Raw genomic sequence first — 22,721 nt, 5'->3', positions numbered from 1 at the left:
CATACAAGAAAACAAATACACTGAAGCATAAACAAAAAAAATCAGAGTAACAACAGCATTCCAGAAGGAAAGATACAATAAAGATCTTAATTTACAATATGTATAATTATATAATTTATTAAAATTAACACAATTCATGTACAAAATATTAACACGGTAGTCATTAAGTTTGTTAAGCACTTCAACTACTGAAATGTTAAAACACAATCAAAACTATATTAACCAACTTCTCCATCAAGGGATCTAATCTAGCTCACTAGTTCAGGCTGAACATTCACTCTCCGAAGTACTTCTTCAGGCATGCAAAAAACAGGGCTAACAGGTTTAATCTGCTCTTCTCCCAAAAGTGACAATCCAGCAATTCCAAACAGAGTATGAAAAGGATCTACCTATTAAAAAATAAGAATTTATAGAATATTACAAAATGAAAACTTCTAAAACCCTGCTTTTGAACAATGATTATACTGGAGCCCATTGCACTCTGTATTTAAATATTATCTTAAAATTTTCTGAAATAATGGTTTCAAACTGCGTTTTTTAAACAGAGGACTTGGCACACACACTCATTTCTTAGGAATAAGTACTGTAAATGTGTTTCAGATCTTTCATACACCCTTTTGTGTGTGTTAGTCACTCAGCCACGTTCGAATCTCTGTGACCCCATGGAGCCTGCCAGGCTCCTGTCCACGGAATTCTCCAGGCAAGAATACTGTGACTGAACCTGGGTCTCATCTTTACCATCTGAGCCACCAGAAAAGCACCTTAGTACACTTTTAATTGACATTTTAAAAGCATCCTTTCAAAGCAACACTTGCAAATACTATCTGTTCCCCACCAATTCCTAGTTTTAAAAATTAAAATTTAAAAATCCCCTTAGAATCTTAAGAGTAAAACAGAACAACACTGAAAATTTTAACTGTTACGTTAACAGTCATAAATATACTTGCCATATCTCCTGGCCTATCTGCAAATCCTCCTGTTTCTTCATCTTGACATGCTAGGATGAAACTGCGGAGTTTTTCTCTATCAATCCAATGAAGCCTTCCAATTATCTTTAGGGAAGCCAACACCCACCATGAATAGCATACATCTGGTAACTAGAAGGAAAAAGCCACAAGTTGCCACAAATGTATTTTCTCAATACCTGGGGTGGGAGGGGAATCAAGGGATATATTGACAATGCAGTGTTTGAAACACTGAAATCCAAAAATTGCTTAGAATTAAAAGATAATCATTGGAAAAGAGATCAAATGGTTCATTCCACAGAACTAGAATATGAGTACAGGCATGCTCAGTCATGTCTGACTCTTTGCAACCCCATGAACTGTAGCCCGCCAGGGTCCTCTGTCCATGGAAATTTTCAGGCAAAGAATTCTGGAGTGGATTGCCATTTCCTTCTCTAGGGGATCTTCCTGAGCCAGGGAATGAACCCACGTCTCCTGTGCTGCCTACATCGCAGGCAGATTCTTGATCCCACAGAAAACCATGCTAAGTGTTTCAGTTTCAGTATTCACTAATAACCATCTATCCACCTTAATTTCTATATGAAATGAATGCCTACATCAGTTCCTTTTCCAAGAAACTGGTAGTAAGGCTTGTAAGAACTATGGCAATATATATTCCACTGCCATGGGCAGCATTTTCAGTAAGTGCTGTCCAGGAAGGTATACAACTTGGCTTAAAAGAATAAAATCACCCTTGCTCCTCAAATCATAACTTAAATGCAGAAAACCCCACCTTACACTGAACTTCAACTAGATCCCAGGGTGATCCACAACATTAAAAGCTGTCCTAGATTGTTAAGTGCTATCCCCACCCTCACCCATTCCCTAATTATTGAAAAGTTGCCCAGATTTTTCAATGGATCTTAAATAGGTACCACTTGTGGTTTTTAAACTTATTCAGAAGAAACAAGCAAGCAAAATTACATAAAAATATCTACAATGACCCAGAATAAAAGCATCACTATGCTTTATCATATTTTAGCTCAAGGGCCCAAACTGAAGAACAGCTTTTAGTATTTGTAAATGATTTTTAAAAACAGTATTGTGAAAGGAAAACCATTATGAAATTCATACTTGTCCATTAGTAATTTTAATGGAATACAACCACACCCATTCATTTTTTATTGTCTGTGGCAACAATGTTCTTCAGGGCAGCACTGTAGTTGCAACAAGCCCATAGGGCAAAGGTAAAAATATTTACTATCTGGTTTTACAGACCCAATTTAGAGTATGTTGAGAGCTAAACAGAATTGAGTTTTTCTTTAAAAATAAAGATTTTAAATGAAAATGTTGTAATCCAGTTTTTAAAAAGAAATCTTTCTTTCGGCAAATCCATTATCCTTTCCCATCTGTAAGTGAGCATGGAGATTTCTGGACAAGATCCAAGTGTTAATAGTGGCCTTTGATTCCCAGATATGTATAATGCACGACTGTGACTCCCCGGTATAGTAAAGAAGAAAGTTTCATGTAGCTGAGAAATACAAGGCCTTCAGAAGGGTTTTTATAAATAAAATTCTGAAGAATTCCTTCAGAAGGAATTCTGTAAATAAGTATAAATTTTAAGAACTTATACTATGAATACAAACACATTTTAAAGCCCAGAGTATTTGTCAAAGAAAATCAAAAAGTACCAGACAATCTTGTCACGACTGTCTTTTAAATGGACATGAGGATTAATAGGCATTTCAACTCTTGTTTTACTTTTGCCACGAGCATTTTTAGAAAGTACAACTAAATTTTGCAAAATACTATAGTAAAGTAAAAAAGCTCATGATCAATTTATAAGAGCAATATCACAAAACAAAAGGCAAAAAAGCAGTCCTCACTCAAGTTTATAAAATTTAAAGATTAATCTTAAGAAACAATACCTTCTCTGGCCTTCCATTGAGTCCTCCTGATGGAAGCTGTCGTTCACAAAGCCACCAACCGAGTAAATCAGAATTTACTTGGTGCAACTGACTAGTAATAGCCAAGAATCCTGTGCAACAATAGATCTAAAATTACAGACATAAAGTACATGTGTATAATAGTTTCTCAACAGTAACACTGATTAAAAAAAACCTACTTTAATTATTAAAGCTCCATTTCCTATCTAAAAATTTGCTGACAGTAAAAATCACAAACATAAACATCACAGTTATTTGAACAAATCTGAAGCATACTACTAGGATCCAATTCTGCAATGAAAGACTACTACTACCATTTTTTCATGGCTAAGAGCAAACTGTTTGACAATCGTTTACATATACAGGTGTTCAGGATAGGGAGATACAGAATGTTTTTTATCTGCTTACTTAAAATTAAAGAGAGAATGGCAACCCACTCTAGTCTTCTTGCCTGGAGAATTCCATGGACAGAGGAGCCTGGGGGGCTATAGTCCATGAGGTCCCCAAAAGTTGGACATAACTGAGTGACTAACACACACATAAAAACTAATGGAAAATCAAAATATATTTCTGGTAATTACAAAACTACTTATGTTTATCTGGGCCAGAGGATTTCACCAACAGGGGACTCAAAGTCAGCAACTATAAAAATGCCTTCCTCAAGCAGCAATTAAGCAATTCTTACTTTCTACATTCAGTCAAATTAACTTGCTATTTTCCAGTTACACCGGTTATCCCTTCAAAACTGACACTATATTTTAATCTGGATTAATGAATTACCTGCCCAGCATGGGATTCAGAACCTGGTCTGCAACCAAATCCACCATCAAAGTTCATACATGATAAAACAAATTCGATTGCCTTTTCCACATTAATAGCATCCAACTTCCCCTGTAAACAGAAAACATGCCTATTAAGTTCCAGAATAATCATCAAAAGTTAATAATTTCCAATACAACTTTTGAAACTCACCAATAGTGCCAAAGTTGCCACCGCACAAAAAGAGAATCTTGTATCAATTTCTCCTAAAAATAAAGCAAACCAAAGCATTATGTATTATCAGAGGCTTCTAATCATATTACATAAAGTTAACTAAAAACCTCTGTACAACTACCATAGTTATATTTCCAGAAGTTCAGGCCTAACATGTACTTTGACTGTCCAGGAGGAAAACTACATCTGAAGTGTATATTCACTTACTTTACTTATAAGGAAACTAAGTACTAGAAAATGGCTCAAAAGTACTGTCAACTAATTGCTTACAGAGCGCCCAGAAAGATAATTAGTTAAGGTCTAAGAATGATAATAAACTTACCCTATTATATAAAAGTAGATTTTCACATCCCATGAAGCAGCTGGTCTCTCCGGCCTGCACTGTATTCAGCCCTAAAGCAGAGATTATCTAGATTTATCAAGTAAAATACTACTCCCTCCCCCCACTCAAATATTCAGTAATTTTGTAAAGTTTTTTAAAAAATTATTTTCCCCTTGCCAGTTAAGTTTTTAAAAAACTTTACAAAGCCACCAAATACTGGGGAAAAAAGTTTCACCTACCTTATCTTTTAGACTTGCCCTCTCTGTTCCAGTACTCCTGTATGCTGCTATAACTAGCACAGTGCATGCTGGAACTTCCAGCAGACCATTAACTCCAGTTAGACCAGCTGCTTAGTGGGACCTGAAAAAATGAAAAACTTACAATCTCCTTATAAACTATTAGCAAAACCCCCATTCATTATACTTTAAAATCTGCAACCAAGCTTATTACTGTAATAAACACCAAAGCAAAACATTTTTATATCGGTATTCTAGGTGCCATGGATTAAAGTGACATTACCCCAAATATCTCCAGCAAAAGAACCATCTTCTTTCTGTAGACTCTGAACATATTCCACAACTTTATTTATGTCAATAACATTAATACTATCATACAGAGTAAGTATCTGTAACAGAAACAAACCATGGTAAGTAGATACCTCGCCACTGGTCAGTTTGTTCTAATGATGTTCTTCTCAACTACCTTCTAAGTTGTCAAGCATGCCATGTCCTTTTGTCTATGCACCTTGAAAACTTTTCTCAACTATGCAATTCTATTATGGAGTAAAATTATAGGTATTACCAACAAGTCTTTAACCATTGTTAACACTGAGACTCATTTATGAAACTTATACAGACTTTAAACCCTTATTTGTGAATCTTCACAAATACCAAAATCAAAGCTAACTCCAGACGGACATCCCTGGTGGTTCAGCAGTTAGAATTCAGTACTTTCACTGCCTTGACCCCAGTTCAATCTCTGGTCAGGGAACTAAGATCCCACAAGCCAGAGAGAGGCCAAAAAAAAACTTTTTTTAATGTTTAAAGTCAACTCCACAGTAAAGAGCAAAGTCGTGAAATGGCAGAGAACCACAGGTAGTTGGCATTTCCAGAAATTAGAAGAGAAGATGAAACTAAAGGGAGGAAATGGTCAAGCCATGTAAGAAAGCAAATGCCATGCAGGAAGTCTGACCAATACAAAAAAAGCTGAATGAAGGAGGCTTCTACACATATTGTACACAGGCTTCGAGCAGTTTATATAATCCATTATGCTATGCACTGTTCTCTGAATAAGTTCCACGTGACAAATCTTTAGAATAATACTACCTGCTTTAAAAAATGTTTTGTATCATCAGGTAAGACTTACATGTTCTCTATTGGGATAGGGTACAAATCTATTGGGATAGGGCAGGTCATGCTGTACAATAAATAAATCAGATTTCAGTGCCTTAACACCAAAGGAATTTTTCTTGCTCAAAAAAAAAAAAAATCTTCCACTTAGTGACTTTCAGATATTTACATATATGTAAGATAAACATTTTACTGTCCAAGGTCTCAGTGGATTTTAGAATTTACATCAACTTTGGATTCAGCTAATACATGCCATCACATCATTGACCTTGCTTTGAAACAGCATTGAAAAGATATGGAAAACTTTTTACATAGATACTGATCCCTATTTTCAATTATCTTACTCAGGTAAGAGAATACACTACCAAGACTGCTTAATTTTCACTAGTATTTACCTGAACAGCACTAAGAGTATACAAAAGATGAGGATCATGTCCAATACTAGCACTTATTCCACCACACTCGTGTTGACAAGACTTAATAAACGTCAGAATTTCTTCTCTATTCATGCGATGTAGTTGTCCCATGAGATCCATTACGGTCAGACCCCAATAGATGCCACTCATTCTCAAATATTCAGACATGCAATATTCCTAAAACACAGAAATTACTTTAATGTGTCAGTATGAACTGATGTCAGTTTAAAGATGAGCTAAAAACCCATACTGTTATATGGCTCTAACAACTCCATAGCTGCAGATTATTTACGGGAATTCATTATTAACAGATGTTTCCCAACATGGTAAATAATTCAGCTCTTTCTATACTATAGAGGAAAATATTTACTTCTAATTAAACTGTTTAATTCAGTTTTTCCTACGGTTCCCAGAGACGAAAACTGGGAACATTCTTCAAGGTAAAACTTTTTCAAGGTCTCAGCGTAATTCTAGAGCTTAAGTGTTATTACACATCACCACAAACTCAGGTAATACATGCCAACACATCATTGACCTTGAAAAGTATCAGCTCAGCTACAAAAATAGAAATCTACTGGCCACCTCAAAATTCTTACATATCTGGGCAGGAAGGTAATCTACTGTGCCAAAGCCTCTACATTAAGTATTGGTAAGAATCAAGGTTAACTCCCATGGCTGCTCAACCACAGACATCAGTCCCTGCTTTGCAGGAGTTGGAAACCATTTTTACGAAACACAAACCAAATGATTTGACACGTTTAAAAAAACTTTTCAACACAAAAGTATACATACGTAATCATCTTTCTTTGAGCCATAGGAAGCAATATAATCTGCATGCTTCTCCAGTAACAGGGTGTCAGGTGCATCTGACTTAATGATAACATCCTTCTGCGGTGTACCCTTTCACACACAAGAGATTTCATAGTTTTATCTTTTAATGTTTGACCCCAGAGCATACATTTCAATATACATATAAACTGTTATTTCATATTGCCATATAGAAGCTATCAAGTTTAAAAGTAGCTGATTAAAAAGAACTAAAGCTTCCATAAACTTTCAGGTGTTCTCCAGGTCTCAGAGTAATTCTAGAGCTAAAGTAGTAATAATCAACTTTAGATTCAGAATACATGCCAGCTCATCATCGACCCAAAAAACTACCGTCCTCACCTCGGCTGAAAAGTAAAACAGACTATCAAAATTTTCACCTTACTGTTTACACGTGGCAGAAAGCAAGCTAAAGCATTGAATAAAAACCTATCTGTCCCATAATTTGCAGTTGAGTTCTTTAGAGAGATTTCATTAATCTTAAAAACTCAGATTCCAAGGCACCTTACATGCCCGCCAAGTTATTTACCACGCTAATAAATCTTTTCCGGCTTTAGTCTTAGGTTTCTGCATTTGCAACAAGCCCCCGGATGATGACCGTTGTTGCTCTAGTTCGGCACATTTCTCAGCTACATCGTTGTGACTGAGGCTACATTTAAGTAGTTCAAGATCACTACCAATAAGAATGAAGTACTTAATTTCCTTCATATCCCATTAAAACTTACTAGAACGATACCATACCTTTAACAATTATAAAGATTTCGAACTATCTACACACGGCTGTACAGGTAAGAACTAACCGGCTTTTGTCGGGGGCGGGAGGACCCTGAGTCCCGCCCGATAGCAGGAAGTCCGGCCGCAGCTGCACCCGCGGGATCAGCAGAAAACGCTGAGTAACACTTCACATTGTCTATGAGCCCTCAAAATACATTCCAAGGCCTGTGTCTTAACCCAATCACTCTGCAACACTAAGAAAACAACCCAGTAGTGACTGAAGAGCTTAAATATTACCCTATCCATTCTCCTACGGACACATCTAGGCAGCAATATAAAGGACGTCCACACTCACCATGACGGAGAGCAAAAAGAGAACTTAGCTCGTTACCGGGCGGACTTAAGAGGCAAGCGCCTGCGCAGAAGCGCTCCTAAGGCCCCCTCTCCGCCCCGACATAGCTGACCACCGTTCTCGCCTGAAGGAAGCAGCGGTTCCGCGGCTGCCCTAGGACCCCCACGCAGTGCTCATAGCTGTCCTCGCTGCCTGCGCCGAAACTCTCTGTCGCCAATTTTCTCTTCTCATTATCTCGCAGTTTTAAGACAGTCTTAAGTGATATTTAGGGCTTCGCGAAATACTACACAATAAACTGTGGAATATTCTGAAGGAGATGGGAATACCATCTCCTTGACCTTCCTGACCTGTATGCAGGTCAGGAAACAAAAGTTAGAACTGGACATGGAACAACAGACTGGTTCCAAAGAGGAAAAGGAGTCCGTCACGGCTGTATATTGTCACCCTGCTTATTTAACTTATATGCAGAGTACATCATGAGAAATGCTGGGCTGGAGGAAGCACAAACTGGAATCAAGATTGCCGGGAAAAATATCACCAACCTCAAATATGCAGATGACACCACCCTTATGGCAGAAATCTAAGAACTAAATCGCCTCTTGATGAAAGTGAAAGAGGAGAGTGAAAAAGTTGGCTTAAAGGTCAACATTCAGAAAACTAAGATCATGGCATCTGCTCCCATCACTTCATGGCAAATAGATGGGGAAACAGTGGCTGACTTTATTTGGGGGGCTCTAAAATCACTGCAGATGGTGATTGCAGCCAGGAAATTAAAAGCCACTTACTCCTTGGAAGGAAAGTTATGACCAACCTAGACAGCATATTAAAAAGCAGAGACATTACTTTGTCCACAAAGGTCCGTCTAGTCAAGGCTATGGTTTTTCCAGTAGTCATGTATGGACGTGACAGTTGGACTGTAAAGAAAGCTGAGCACAGAAGAATTGATGCTTTTGAACTCTGGTGTTGGAGAAGACTCTTGAGAGTACCTTGGACTGCAAGGCTATCCAACCAGTCCATCCTAAAGGAGATCAATCCTGGGTGTTCATTGGAAGGACCGATGTTGAAGCTGAAACTCCAATACTTTGGCCACCTGATGCAAAGGACTGACTCATTTGAAAAGACCCTGAAGCTGAGAAAGATTGAGGGCAGAAGGAAAAGGGGACAACAGAGGATGAGATGGTTGCATGGCATCACCAACTCAATGGACATGGGTTTGGGTGGACTCCAGCAGTTGGTGATGGACAGGGAGGCCTGGTGTGCTGCGGTTCATGGGGTCTCAAAGCATTGGCTGTGACTGAGCGACTGAACTGGAACTTGAAATACTACTTTATTTTTTTTTAATTTAATTTATTTTTTTTTTATTTTACAATATTATATTGGTTGGTTTTGCCATACATTGACATGAATTCGCCCCAGGTGTACATGAGTTCCCCCTCCTGAACCCCCCTCTCACCTCCCTTCTCCCTTTATCCTCTCTCTGGGTCATCCCCGCACACCAACCCCGAGTATCCTGTAACATGCATCGACCCTGAACTGCTGATTCGTTTCACATATGACAACATACATGTTTCAATGTCATTCTCTCACATCATCCCACCCTCACCCTCTCCCACAAAGTCCCAAAGACTGTTCGATACAACTGTGTCTCTTTTGCTGTCTCGTATACAGGGTTATATTTCCATCTTTCTAAATTCTATATATATGTGTTAGTATACTGTATTGGTGTGTTTCTTTCTGTCTTACTTCACTCTGTATAATAGGCTCCAGTTTCATCCACCTCATTAGAACTGATTCAAATGCATTCTTTTTAATGGCTGAGTAATACTCCATTGTGTATATGTACCAAAGCTTTCTTATCCATTCGTCTGCAGATGGACATCTAGGTTGCTTCCATGTCCTGGCTATTATAAACAGTGCTGCGATTAACACTGGAGTACATGTGTCTCTTTCAATTCTGGTTTCCTCGGTGTGTATGCCCAGAAGTGCGATTGCTGGATCATATGGCAGTTCTATTTCCAGTTTTTTGAGGAATCTCCACACTGTTCTCCATAGTGGCTGTACTAGTTTGCATTCCCACCAACAGTGTAAGAGGGTTCCTTTCTCTCCACACCCTCTCCAGCATTTATTGCATGTAGACTTTTGGATAGCAGCCATTCTGACTGGTGTGAAATGGTATCTCATTGTGGTTTTGATTTGCATTTCTCTGATTATGAGGGATGTTGAGCATTTTTTCATGTGTTTGTTAGCGTTCTTTATGTCTTCTTTGGAGAAATGTCTGTTTAGTTCTTTGGCCCATTTTTTGATTGTATCATTTATTTTTCTGGAATTGAGCTGCAGGAGCTGCTTATATATTTTGGAGATTAATCCTTTGTCAGTTGCTTCATTTGCTATTATTTTCTCCCATTCTGAAGGCTGTCTTTTCACCTTACTTATAGTTTCCTTTGCTGTGCAGAAGCTTTTGATTTTAATTAGGTCCCATTCGTTTATTTTTGCTTTTATTTCCAATATTCTGGGAGGTGGGTCTTGGAGGATCCTGCTGTGATTTATGTTGGAGAGTGTTTTGCCTACGTTCTCCTCTAGGAGTTTTATAGTTTCTGGTCTTACATTTAGCTCTCTAATCCATTTTGAGTTTATTTTGGTGTATGGTGTTAGGAAGTGTTCTAGTTTCATTCTTTTACAAGTGGCTGACCAGTTTTCCCAGCACCACTTGTTAAAGAGACTGTCTTTTCTCCATTTTACATTCTTGCCTCCTTTGTCAAAGATAAGGTGTCCATAGGTGCGTGGATTTATCTCTGGGCTTTCTATTTTGTTCCATTGATCTAAATTTCTGTCTTTATGCCAGTACCATACTGTCTTGATGACTGTGGCTTTGTAGTAGAGCCTGAAGTCTGGCAGGTTAATTCCCCCAGTTCCATTCTTCTTCCTCAAGATTGCTTTGGCTATTCGAGGTTTTTTGTATTTCCATACAAATTGTGATATTATTTGTTCTAGTTCTGTGAAAAATATTGTTGGTAGCTTGATAGGGATTGCATTGAATGTATAAATTATTTTGGGTAGTATACTCATTTTTACAATATTTATTCTTCCAATCCATGAACACAGTATATTTCTCCATCTATTAGTGTCCTCTTTGATTACTTTCACTAGTGTTTTATAGTTTTCTATGTACAGGTCTTTTGTTTCCTTAGGTAGATATATTCCTAAGTATTTAATTCTTTTCGTTGCAACAGTGAATGGAATAGTTTCCTTAATTTCTCTTTCTATTTTCTCATTATTAGTGTATAGGAATGCAAGGGATTTCTGTGTGTTGATTTTATATCCTGCAACGTTTCTGTAATCATTGATCAGCTTTAGTAGTTTTCTGGTAGAGTCTTTAGGGTTTTCTGTGTAGAGGATCATGTCATCAGCGAACAGTGAAAGCTTTACTTCTTCTTTTCCAATTTGGATTCCTTTTATGTCTTTTTCTGCTCTGATTGCTGTGGCCAAAACTTCCAGAACTATGTTGAATAGTAGTGGTGAGAGTGGGCACCCTTGTCTTGTTCCTGACTTTAGGGGAAATGCTTTCAGTTTTTCACCATTGAGGATAATGTTTGCTGTGGGTTTGTCATATATAGCTTTTATTATGTTGAGGTATGTCCCTTCTATTCCCACCTTCTGGAGGGTTTTTATCATAAATGGATGTTGAATTTTGTCGAAGGCTTTCTCTGCATCTATTGAGATAATCATATGATTTTTATTTTTCAGTTTGTTAATGTGGTGTATTATGTTGATTGATTTGCGGATATTAAAGAATCCTTGCATTCCTGGGATAAAGCCCACTTGGTCATGATGTATGATCTTCTTAATGTGTTGTTGGATTCTGATTGCTAGAATTTTGTTAAGGATTTTTGCATCTATGTTCATCAGTGATATTGGCCTGTAGTTTTCTTTTTTTGTGGGGTCTTTACCAGGTTTTGGGATTAGGGTGATGGTGGCCTCATAGAATGAATTTGGAAGTTTCCCTTCCTCAGCAATTTTCTGGAAGAGTTTGAGTAGAATAGGTGTTAGCTCTTCTCTAAATTTTTGGTAGAATTCAGCTGTGAAGCCGTCTGGACCTGGGCTTTTGTTTGCTGGGAGATTTTTGATTACAGTTTCAATTTCCGTGCTTGTGATGGGTCTGTTCAGATTTTCTATTTCTTCCTGGTTCAGTTTTGGAAAGTTGTACTTTTCTAGGAATTTGTCCATTTCTTCCAGGTTATCCATTTTATTGCCATATAATTGCTGATAGTATTCTCTAATAATCCTTTGTATTTCTGTGTTGTCAGTTGTGATCTCTCCATTTTCATTTCTAATTTTATTGATTTGGTTCTTCTCCCTTTCTTTCTTGATGAGTCTGGATAGTGGTTTGTCAATTTTATTTACCTTCTCAAAGAACCAGCTTTTGGCTTTGTTGATTTTTGCTATGGTCTCTTTTGTTTCTTTTGCATTTATCTCTGCCCTAATTTTTATGATTTCTTTCCTTCTACTGACCCTGGGGTTCTTCATTTCTTCCTTTTCTAGTTGCTTTAGATGTAGAGTTAGGTTATTTAGTTGACTTTTTTCTTGTTTCTTGAGGTGTGCCTGCATTGCTATGAACTTCCCCCTTAGCACTGCTTTTACAGTGTCCCAGAGGTTTTGGGTTGTTGTGTTTTCATTTTCATTCATTTCTATGCATATTTTGATGTCTCTTTTGATTTCTTCTATAATTTGTTCATTATTCAGCAGCGTGTTGTTCAGTCTCCATATGTTGGCATTTTTAATAGTTATTCTCCTGTAATTGAGATCTAATCTTACTGCATTGTGGTCAGAAAAGATGCTTGGATGATTTCAATTTTTTTGAATTTATCTAGGCTAGATTTATGACCCAGGATGTGATCTATCCTGGAAAAGGTTCCGTGTGCGCTTCAGAAAAAGGTGAAATTCATTGTTTTGAAATGAAATGTCCTATAGATATCTATTAGGTCTAACTGGTCTATTGTATCATTTAAAGATTGTGTTTCCTTGTTAATTTTCTGTTTAGTTGATCTATCCATAGATGTAAGTGGGGTGTTAAAATCTCCCACTATTATTGTGGTATTGTTAATTTCCCTTTTCATACTTGTTAGTAATTGTCTTACATATTGCAGTGCTCCTATGTTGTATCCATTCAGCCAGCCTTTGTCTTTTGGTTGGGGCATTCAACCCATTTACGTTTAAGGTAATTATTGATAAGTACGATCCCGTAGCCATTTTCTTTATTGCTTTGGCTTCAAGTTTATACACTCTTTCTGTGTTTCCTGTCTAGAGAAGATCCTTTAGCATTTGTTGGAGAGCTGGTTTGGTGATGCTGAATTCCCTCAGCTTTTGCTTGTCTGTAAAGCTTTTGATTTCTCCTTCATATTTGAATGAGATCCTTGCTGGGTATAGTAATCTGGGCTGTAGGTTATTTTCTTTCATCACTTTAAGTATGTCTTGCCATTCCCTTCTGGCCTGAAGAGTTTCTGTTGAAAGATCAGCTGTTATCCTTATGGGAATCCCCTTGTGTGTTATTTGCTGCTTTTCCCTTGCTGCTTTTAATATTTGTTCTTTGTGTTTGATCTTTGTTAATTTGATTAATATGTGTCTTGGAGTATTTCGCCTTGGATTTATCCTGTTGGGGACTCTCTGGGTTTCTTGGACTTGGGTGATTATTTCTTTCCCTATTTTAGGGAAGTTTTCAACTATTATCTCCTCAAGTATTCTCTCATGGTCTTTCTTTTTGTCTTCTTCTTCTGGGACTCCTATGATTCGAATGTTGGAGCGTTTAACATTGTCCCAGAGGTCTCTAATATTGTCCTCATTTCTTTTAATTCGTTTTTATTTTTTCTTCTCTGTTTCATTTATTTCTACAATTCTATCTTCTAGTTCGCTTATCCTGTCTTCTGCCTCTGTTATTCTACTGTTTGTTCCCTCCAGAGTGTTTCTGATCTCATCTATTGCATTATTCATTGTATATTGACTCTTTTTTATTTCTTCGAAGTCCTTATTAAATCTTTCTTCCATCTTCTCAATCCTTTTCTCCAGGTTATTTATCTGTAACTCCATTTTGCTTTCAAGATTTTGAATCATTTTCACCACCAAAATTCGAAATTCTTTATCAGGTAGATTCCCTATATCTTCTTCTTTTGTTTGTGTTGGTGGGCAATTATCTTGTTCCTTTACTTGCTGGGTATTTCTCTGCCTCTTCATCTTGCTTATATTGCTTTGCTTGGGGTGGCCTTTCCCTCTTCTTGCAGTTTGTGGAGTTCTCTTTATTGTGGTTTCTTCCCTGTGTGTGGGGTTGGACGGGTGACTTGTCCGGGTTCCCTGGTTAGGGAAGCATGTGTCGGTGTTCTGGTGGGTAGAGCTGGATTTCTTCTCTCTCCTTTAGAAGACAATGGGCTGCTTTTCTGGGTGCCTGATGTCCTCTGCCAGTATTCAGAAGTTGTTTTGTGGACTTTACTCCGCGTTCAAATGTTCTTTTGATGAATTTGTGGGGGAGAGAGTGGTCTCGCCGTCTTATCCCTCCGCCATCTTGTTCCTTCCTCCCCAAAACACTGGATTCTTATATTCCACTTGGTCGTGGAGTATCTCTTCACAGCTGCTCCAGCAAGGTGCAGCCGCTGCACCTTACCTTGGACGAGGGGTATCTCCTCAAGGCCGCCCCTCCTGCTTTGAATGTGAAGCAGCTCCTCTCGGCCCTCCGGTGCCCAAGCAGCCACTGCCTCCTGGACGTGGTACAGCTCCTCTCGGCCACCGCCCTAACCTTGGGCGCGGGGTAGCTCCTCTCAGCCACAATTCTGAACGTGGTCGGTTGCGCCGGAGCTGGGCGTCTCCCGCGTCTGCTGAAATACTACTTTAAAGAATCCACCTGCAATACAGGAGACCCAGGTTCCATCCCTGGGTTGGGAAGCTCACCTGGAGAAGGGAATGGCAACTGACTGCCATATTCTTGCCTGGAGAATTCCATGGATAGAAGATTCTGTCCAGCTGCAGTCCATGGAGTTGCAAAGAGTTGAATGGGACTGAGTAACTAACATTTACTTACCAGGAATTTAGGTGCTTCCCAATCTGCCTGTAATGCAGGAGACCTGGGTTCAATCAGTGGGTCTGGAAGATCCCCAGGAGAAGGAAATGGCAACCCATTCCAGTATTCTTGCCTGGAAAACCCCATGGATAGAGGAGCCTTTCTGGCTATAGTCCACAGGCTTGCAAAGAGTCTGACTCAGCTTAGCACATGGCTTCCCAGGTGGCACCAGTGGTAAAGAACCTGACTGATGCAGGAAACAAGAGACTGGGTTTGATCCCTAGGTCAGATAGATCCCCTGGAGGAGGGCATGGCAACTGACACCAGTGTTCTTGCCTGGAGAAAGCCCATGGACAGAGGTGACCTACATTTTAAGTAGGTCATGATCATAACCAGTGAGAATGAAGTAGCTAATTTCCTTCATATCTCATTATGATATCCCATACAGTTCATAGGTTCTAAAAGACTCTGACAGGACTGAAGCAACTAAGCTAGTAATATTTAAACAATGGAATATTTTTAAGAACTTGTTTATTCTTGAGACTCTTTGAAGATATGAAACGGACAGTAATTAACATAGTTGCACGTAGTTAGTTCAGTTCAGTTCACTTCAGTCACTCAGTCGTGTCTGACTCTTTGTGACCCCATGAACCACAGCACACCAGGCCTCCCTGTCCATCACCAACTCCCGGAGTCCACCCAAACCCATGTCCACTGAGTCGGTGATGCCATCCAGCCATCTCATCCTCTCTCATCCCCTTCTCCTCCTGCCCTCAATCTTTCCCAGCATCAGGGTCTTTTCAAATGAGTCAGCTCTTCCCATCAGTTGGCCAGGTACTGGAGTTTCAGCTTCAACATCAGTCCTTCCAATGAACACCCAGGACTGATCTCCTTTAGGATGGACTGGTTGGTCTCCTTGCAATCCAAGGGACTCTCAAGAGTCTTCTCCAACACCACAGTTCAAAAGCATCAGTTCTTCTGTGCTCAGCTTTCTTTATAGTCCAACTCTCGCATCCGTACATGACTACTAGAAAAACCATAGCTTTGACTAGATGGACCTTTGTGGACAAAGTAATGTCTCTGCTTTTTATATGCTGTCTAGATTGGTCATAACTTTCCTTCCAAGGAATAAGTGTCTCTTAATTTCATGGCTGCAGTCACCATCTGCAGTGATTTTGGAGCCCCCCCCCCAAAAAAAATAAAGTCAGCCACTGTTTCCACTGTTTCCCCATCTATTTGCCATGAAGTGATAGGACCGAATGCCATGATCTTAGTTTTCTGAATGCTGAGCTTTAAGCCAACTTTTTCACTCTTCTCTTTCACTTTCATCAGGTAGTTAAGTGTTCAGGAAATGTTTCTGGGTGAATTTTCATGAAATGTTCACATTCCCTCCTGTTTGCCTTGGCCGTTACAGTTTAGTCTCTCACCTACTCCTCCCACTTCTTTAGAAGGACACTGGTATCTGAAATATTTGGTACTTACCTTCAACAAAGAAACACCCAGATTCCTTTTAGGAGCTTTCCACAGAATTTGGGTTTGCTAGGTGTGATCACACAGCTGTCATCAATTCCTGTTTCTCACGACTGTCATACTTAAGCACTTTTGGCACCCATTAGAGTATACTGGCGGAGAAGGCAATGGCAAGCCACTCCAGTACTCTTGCCTAGAAAATCCCATGGATGGAGGAGCCTGGTGGGCTGCAGTCATGGGGTCGCTAAGGGTCGGACACGACTGAGCGACTTCACTTTCACTTTTCACTTTCACACATTGGGGAAGGAAATGGCAACCCACTCCAGTGTTCTTGCCTGGAGAATCCCAGGGACGGGGGAACCTGGTGGGCTGCCGTCTATGGGGGTCACACAGAGTCGGACACGACTGAAGTGACTTAGCAGCAGCAAAGTATACTGGCACCCCACGTCCTTAAAATTTCTTTCATTCAGTAATGATTTGGAGAAGGGTTCCTGACACAGTGACATATGTGGGTTATCAATAACTGAGAGAGTGCTGAATCTACTGTGATAATAGAGTTTATTATTTCTTCCTGTAGTTTTGTTGATATTCCAATTTATACTTTGAGGGTACTTTACTAAATGCATATTAGTTTGGTGAGTTGAGACATTTATCATTAAGTGATGACTGTCTCTAGCCCTAATATTTTTTATTTTAAAAAGTCTGCCTTGTTAAATAGTGTGCATACCTGCCAAATGGCTTCGACTCTTGAGACCCAATGAACTGTAACCTGCCAGTCTCCTCTGCCCATGACATTTCCCAGGCAAGAATACTGGAGTGAGTTGCCATGCCCTCCTCCAGAGGATCTTCCCAACCCAGAGATGGAACCTGCATCTTCTGCATTAGCAGGTGGGTTCTTTACCATAAGTGCCACCTGGGAAGCCTTGGTTAAATAATGCCAATGAAAAATTAATTATTGAAAATTTTATTCAAGACAAATTACAACCCAGGAAGAGCATATCAGAAAACTTTGAGAACTGTTTCTCAACTAGAAGTCTAGTCAGAGTTGTATGAGTTTTTTTGAGATGAAGGACTATCCACCAAATGACATTATTGACAGTTTACTCAACCCAAGTCTGCCCGTTGTTGTGGTAGGTTATGTGACCCCTTACAAGATCAAGAAAGAACGTTATTTTTTAAGAAGTCATCTTGTTGATGCTGGGAGAATGTTGCTCTTTATGGCTGAGCAGGTATTCCTGTTAAGGTGGGGAGGTTTGGTCAAGGTACAATGCACAAGCAGAACACAATAAGAGGAGAGAAGAGACCAAAGGACAGAGAAGAATAGTTTTTATGTTTAAAATTTTCTTGTCTTGCCATATTATATGAATTTTATATCACAATAGTAATGTAATTTCTCCAGGTTTGTTTTGTCTCTAAATCAGATAGGAGAGGAGTGTTCTAGAGCGAGAGAAACCAAGGGAGAGAGGAGGAGGTCAAAGATCTTGGGAAAAGCAATGCGCAATATAAGAATAACACAAGCATCAGATCCAAAAAGTAACATCCAGATTGAGTCAATAACTGCTGAAATAATGAAAAGTAAGCCTCTCTTCCTACTTACAAAGTCATTCATCAAATATGTATTGTATGCCTAGAATGTGCCAAATATTATTCTAGGTTCTGGGAGGACAATGGTGAGCAAAATGGAAATATATATAGGGAGCATGTGTGTGTGTGTGTTCTGTCACTCAGTCGTGTCTGACTCTTTGCGACCCCGTGGACTGTAGCCTACCAGGCTTCTCCGTCCATAGGATTCTCCAGGCAAGAATACTGGAGTGGGTTACCGTTTCCTTCTCCAGGGGATCTTCCCGACCCAGGGATCGAACCCGGGTCTCCCGCATTGGAGGCAGACGCTTTAACCTCTGAGCCACCAGGGAAGCCCATATAGGGAGCATATGTTCTAGCAATTCTTGACGTTACATTCAGCAATTCTATTGCTAGCTATTTATCCTAAAGATGTACTCCCTTGGGTGTGAAGTGACTTATGTGCAAAAATATTCATAGCAGCAGTCATTGTAATAGCAGAAAACTGCAAATATTTTAACTATCAAAAGTTAAATAAACTATGGTGTATTCATTATGCAGCCATTAAAAATGATACAGAAGCTCTGCAAACACTCTTCTGGAAAGATATACAAAGTATGTTAAGCGAAAACAAAAACAGAATGTACCATTTGCTACTATCTGTGTGGGAAACGGGAAAAAATGTGTGGATATATTTGGGAAAGCACAAACCAAAGTGTTGCCTGCTGCTGCTAAGTCGCTTCAGTCGTGATCGACTCTGTGTGACCCCATAGACGGCAGCCCACCAGAGTCCCCCATCCCTGGGATTCTCCAGGCAAGAACACTGGAGTGGGTTGCCATTTCCTTCTCCAATGCATGAAAGTGAGAAGTGAAAGTGAAGTCGCTCACTCGTGTCCGACTCTTAGCGACCCCATGGACTGCAGCCTACCAGGCTCCTCCATCCATGGGATTTTCCATGCAAGAGTACTGGAGTGGGGTGCTATTGCCTACTGGAGGAAAAATGTGTGGCTGTAGACAGGATTTAAGGAAAGCTTTTCACTGAACTGAAAGCGTTTCACTGAACTGGGTTGGACCCCTGGGTTCAGGAGATACCCTGGAGAAGGGAAAGGCTACCCACTCCTGTATTCTGGCCTGGAGAATTCCACAGACTGTATAGTCCATGGGGTCGCAAAGAGTCAGACATGGCTGAGCGACTTTCACTTTCAATTTTCACTGAATACTCTGATACTTTAGAAACTTTGTATGTTTTACCTCATCAAAAGTAAAAATATCTCCCCTGCAAAGAAAAGTGTGGTGTCCAACTCTGCAACACCATGGACTGTAGCCTTCCAGGCTTCTCTGTCCATGTAATTCTCCAGGCAAGAATACTGGAGTGGGTAGATATTCCCTTCTCCAGAGAATCTCCCAGCCCAGGTATAAAACCCAGGTCTCCCACATTGCAGGCTGATTCTTTACCATCTGAGCCACCAGGAAAGCCCATATATATATACACACACGCATACATATACACATACACAAATATATATATACACACATATATATAAGCACTAGTAGTAAAGAATCTTCCTGCCAATGCAGGAAACGCAGAAGATGCAGGTACATCTATGGACAAGGTTTCGTTAACATTCAATATATAAACTGTTTCTGGTTTTTATAATGTCATGGAATAGTGTTTCCAGGAAACAACAGTATCATATTTTACCTAAGATTTCACTGACTATAAGAAACACCCCAATTGACAAGACATCAAATGTAGGGAAAAAAAAAATAGCCAATGACTAGTAACAAAATTTATCCAGATTTCTGAGATATTAAATTTAAAAATATGTGTTTGGAAACAATGAAACATAGTAACTGAGTTGTTCATTTTTTAAATTGAAGTATAAATTATTTACAATGTTTTAAGTCTATGGCATAGTGATTCAGTTATACATTTATATGTGTGTATGTATATATATATAAATGCATATGTATGTCCTTTTTCAGATTGTTTTCCTTTATAGGTTATTAACAAGATATTGAATATAGTTCCCTGTGCTATAGTAGTGTGTATGTGTTAATCCCAAACTCCTAATTTATCTCCACCACCCCCTTCTTTCGTTACCCCTTTAGTAACCATAATTTTTTTTCTATGTCTGATTCTATTTTTGTTTTGTAAATAAGTTCATTTGTATCTTTTTAGATTCCACATATAAATGATATCATATAATTGTCTTTGTCTGACTCACTTCACTTAATATAATAATCTCGGTCAATCCATGTTGCTGAAAGTGGCATTACTTCATTCTTCCATTGGACTTCCCAGGTGCCACAGTGGTAAAGAATCTGCCTGCCAATGCAGGAGACACAGGAGACAGGGTTTGGATCCCTGGCTTGGGAAGATCCTCTGGAGTAGGAAATGGCAGCCCACTCCAGTATTCTTCCCTGGAAAATCCCATGGACAGAGGATCCTGAAGGGCTACAGTCCATGGGGCCACAAAGAATTGAACATGAGATTGACTGAGCATGCCCACAATATTCCATTGTGTGTGTGTGTACGTGTGTGTGTGCATAGCATATTATCTTGATCCATTCATCTGTCAATAAACATTTAGGTTGCTTCTATGTCTTGGCTATGAGTCATTTATTTCTGAAATAGCAAATGTAGAAGCAGAATATTACATGCTCCATGCTCCATATTACACTTGCAAAATTTTACTACCTTGTATACATTTTATGACATCCCTGATTTTCTTATTCCCCCCTTTTTGGATTCAGTTTAAGCAAATGAAATCTTGTCTAACGTTTTAAAATTCCAGGCCTTCTTAACTAAGTAGTTCCAATAATAAAAGGAATTCTGGATAGGAAAGATGCAGTGTATAAGGATTAGGATTCTGGAGCAATTTAAGAGAAGCCTTTTAAGTTGGAGATGAAAACATTTAAAAGTGTAAAATCCTGTCCTTAATTATAAAAGAAGAAATATTGAGACATCTAGGTTTTAAGGTTTAAATTGGTTGCTGGAAATTGGTTTTAATATATTATTGGTTCCCTCCTTTATTAATAATTAAATAAAAATTTTGACATGTGTTCATCTTACATTTATATACATCATGATTTTACTATCTTGAAAATTATACATTTGCCTTGAAACCCATGTAAACGGAGCATATAGAGCCAAGTAAACTACATTGCTTAAGAATGGCACCTCAATATCTACTTAAGCCAGGGCAGTTCTTTTCTTGGCTCTCACAGTTACTTGCTTGGCTCTCACAGCCACTCCATGTGGCAATAAGGCCTTAACTGTTTTGGACCTTCATGTAGGCCTTGCCTGCCTTACTGATTTTATGTCTTATTTTTGTTTTTGTTTCAGGCATAGTTCATAATTTAATCTCATTGGAAGCAATGATTGAGACAATGTTTTTATGACCCATTCATCTACTATAGAAGCCTATTTTCTCATGGATGAGAGACAACAAAGAATCTTGTTTATACACTCTTGTCTGTGTGTGAAAGCAGAGCTAATCAGCTAAGAATCTAGAGCCCACTGAAAAGGTGAACAACAACTCTGAGATCTGGACTGGTAAATTTACTTTTGGCCTGTGGCTGAAGTTATTGTAGATCAGAAACTTTTAAGTTTCAGATGTGTATGTATTAAACTGAGGAAGGCTTTGACCTCTTATTGCACATTTATGAAGTACCTTCCCATTTCTGGACAGTGTAAACTAATAAATCAGATTATTCCTCAGATTAAGGAACTCTGTCCTGATTGGTTTATAGAGATAAATAGGCACTTATATAAATGGATTAGTCCCCAGATTAACAGAAAAAAATTTTTAATTCTAATGCTTTGCATGAGATAGACTTCAAAGGAAAACAATCATTCTGATAGAAACTACTAGCTTAGAAACATTTTAAAAAATTCATGTTCACATAGTAAGAATTTGTTCTCAAATACGAAAATGCATAGTGAAAGACAAACTTTAGGACTGTGAATTTTATTTGCCTTGGTGTGTAACACTTGAGTCTGAAAAACACTGAAAGGTGCTAAAATTTTGGCAAAGTTCACTCAGTTTTCTGGGACTTGCTTACAAAAGTAAAATATTCCTCTTTACCTTCCGCCTAGATAGCAGAGATTTTGTCTTACCAGAATACATTTTCTGTGTTCTATATGTTGAAATTTTAATGTCTTGTTTTTAAAAAAAGGAAACAAAGTTTCCTCATTTGAAAAACAAAGTTCCATATAATCATGTTATGTTTTTCTGTGCTTGTTTTTATTCATTGCCCCTTTGACTAAATAGGTACATAAGTGTTCTTTCTTAGGTACCTATAAGCCTATCTTAAGTAATCAGGTCATTTATGACATCTCTTGATTTTGCCTTCTCAAGGTTAAATCTTGAATCTACAAAAATAAAACTTTCAGGATATATTTTACATCTCAATGTATATTTGAAATTTCCTGGAGGAGAAGGGTTGGGAGACTGGAAAACAAAACATTTATTCTTTCACCTCGTAAAAAGAAAGATATCTGAAATAATTAAATTTGTTTCATATGCTCAATATTTTGTATTTTACCAGCACCATACTCAGGGAGCTTTAAGCTTTATAGAAAAATTTGGCAAGTATATCAGATCAACTCAGCCTTCCATAGCTTAAAGTTGTCTAGGTAAAATGTTATTAATATAAAAAATTAAATAAAAATAATAAAAATATTAACATAAATATATCCAAAATCTAGAAGACCCTGGAGCTTTGTAAATGCTCTTGTTTCCCTCAGGGGAAGTAACGGTTAGGTTCTTATGAAATAGTTAT

General features: G+C 38.5%; 1 protein-coding gene and 3 non-coding genes across 6 annotated transcripts; all 4 read right to left on the bottom strand.

Annotated features, from left to right (window-relative positions):
• Window positions 1-90: 90 nt before the first annotated feature.
• RABGGTB (Rab geranylgeranyltransferase subunit beta) lies at window positions 91-7,905 on the bottom strand. 3 transcript variants are annotated; one of them, XM_055402891.2, is made up of 9 exons: window positions 7,865-7,905; window positions 6,763-6,870; window positions 5,950-6,147; window positions 4,725-4,830; window positions 3,863-3,915; window positions 3,671-3,781; window positions 2,873-2,998; window positions 944-1,097; window positions 91-385 (listed from the first exon to the last, which is right to left on the bottom strand). In XM_055402891.2, the coding sequence occupies exons 1-9, from the start codon at window positions 7,865-7,867 to the stop codon at window positions 249-251; spliced, it is 996 nt and encodes a 331-aa protein (XP_055258866.1). In that variant the 5' UTR covers window positions 7,868-7,905; the 3' UTR covers window positions 91-248. The 3 variants fall into 3 exon arrangements, with proteins under 3 accessions (XP_055258866.1, XP_088691521.1, XP_055258865.1); XM_088835395.1 differs by lacking the exon at window positions 7,865-7,905 and adding an exon at window positions 7,596-7,858; XM_055402890.2 differs by lacking the exon at window positions 7,865-7,905 and adding an exon at window positions 7,807-7,828.
• Window positions 5,753-5,823, bottom strand: LOC129541886 (small nucleolar RNA SNORD45). Its single transcript, XR_008682939.1, has one exon. It is a non-coding gene; the product is annotated as a small nucleolar RNA SNORD45 (small nucleolar RNA).
• On the bottom strand, window positions 6,424-6,506 carry LOC129541885 (small nucleolar RNA SNORD45). The gene has a single exon (XR_008682938.1). It is a non-coding gene; the product is annotated as a small nucleolar RNA SNORD45 (small nucleolar RNA).
• On the bottom strand, window positions 7,039-7,117 carry LOC148778046 (small nucleolar RNA SNORD45). The gene has a single exon (XR_016037352.1). It is a non-coding gene; the product is annotated as a small nucleolar RNA SNORD45 (small nucleolar RNA).
• Window positions 7,906-22,721: the final 14,816 nt, after the last annotated feature.

The sequence above is a fragment of the Moschus berezovskii genome, chromosome 4 (assembly GCF_049115385.1).
Source record: "Moschus berezovskii isolate FMDL1 chromosome 4, NW_MosBer_1.0, whole genome shotgun sequence".
Lineage (NCBI taxonomy): Eukaryota > Metazoa > Chordata > Mammalia > Artiodactyla > Moschidae > Moschus > Moschus berezovskii.
Note: the sequence above shows the minus strand (reverse complement) of the source record. Positions and strands in the feature narration are given on the sequence as shown.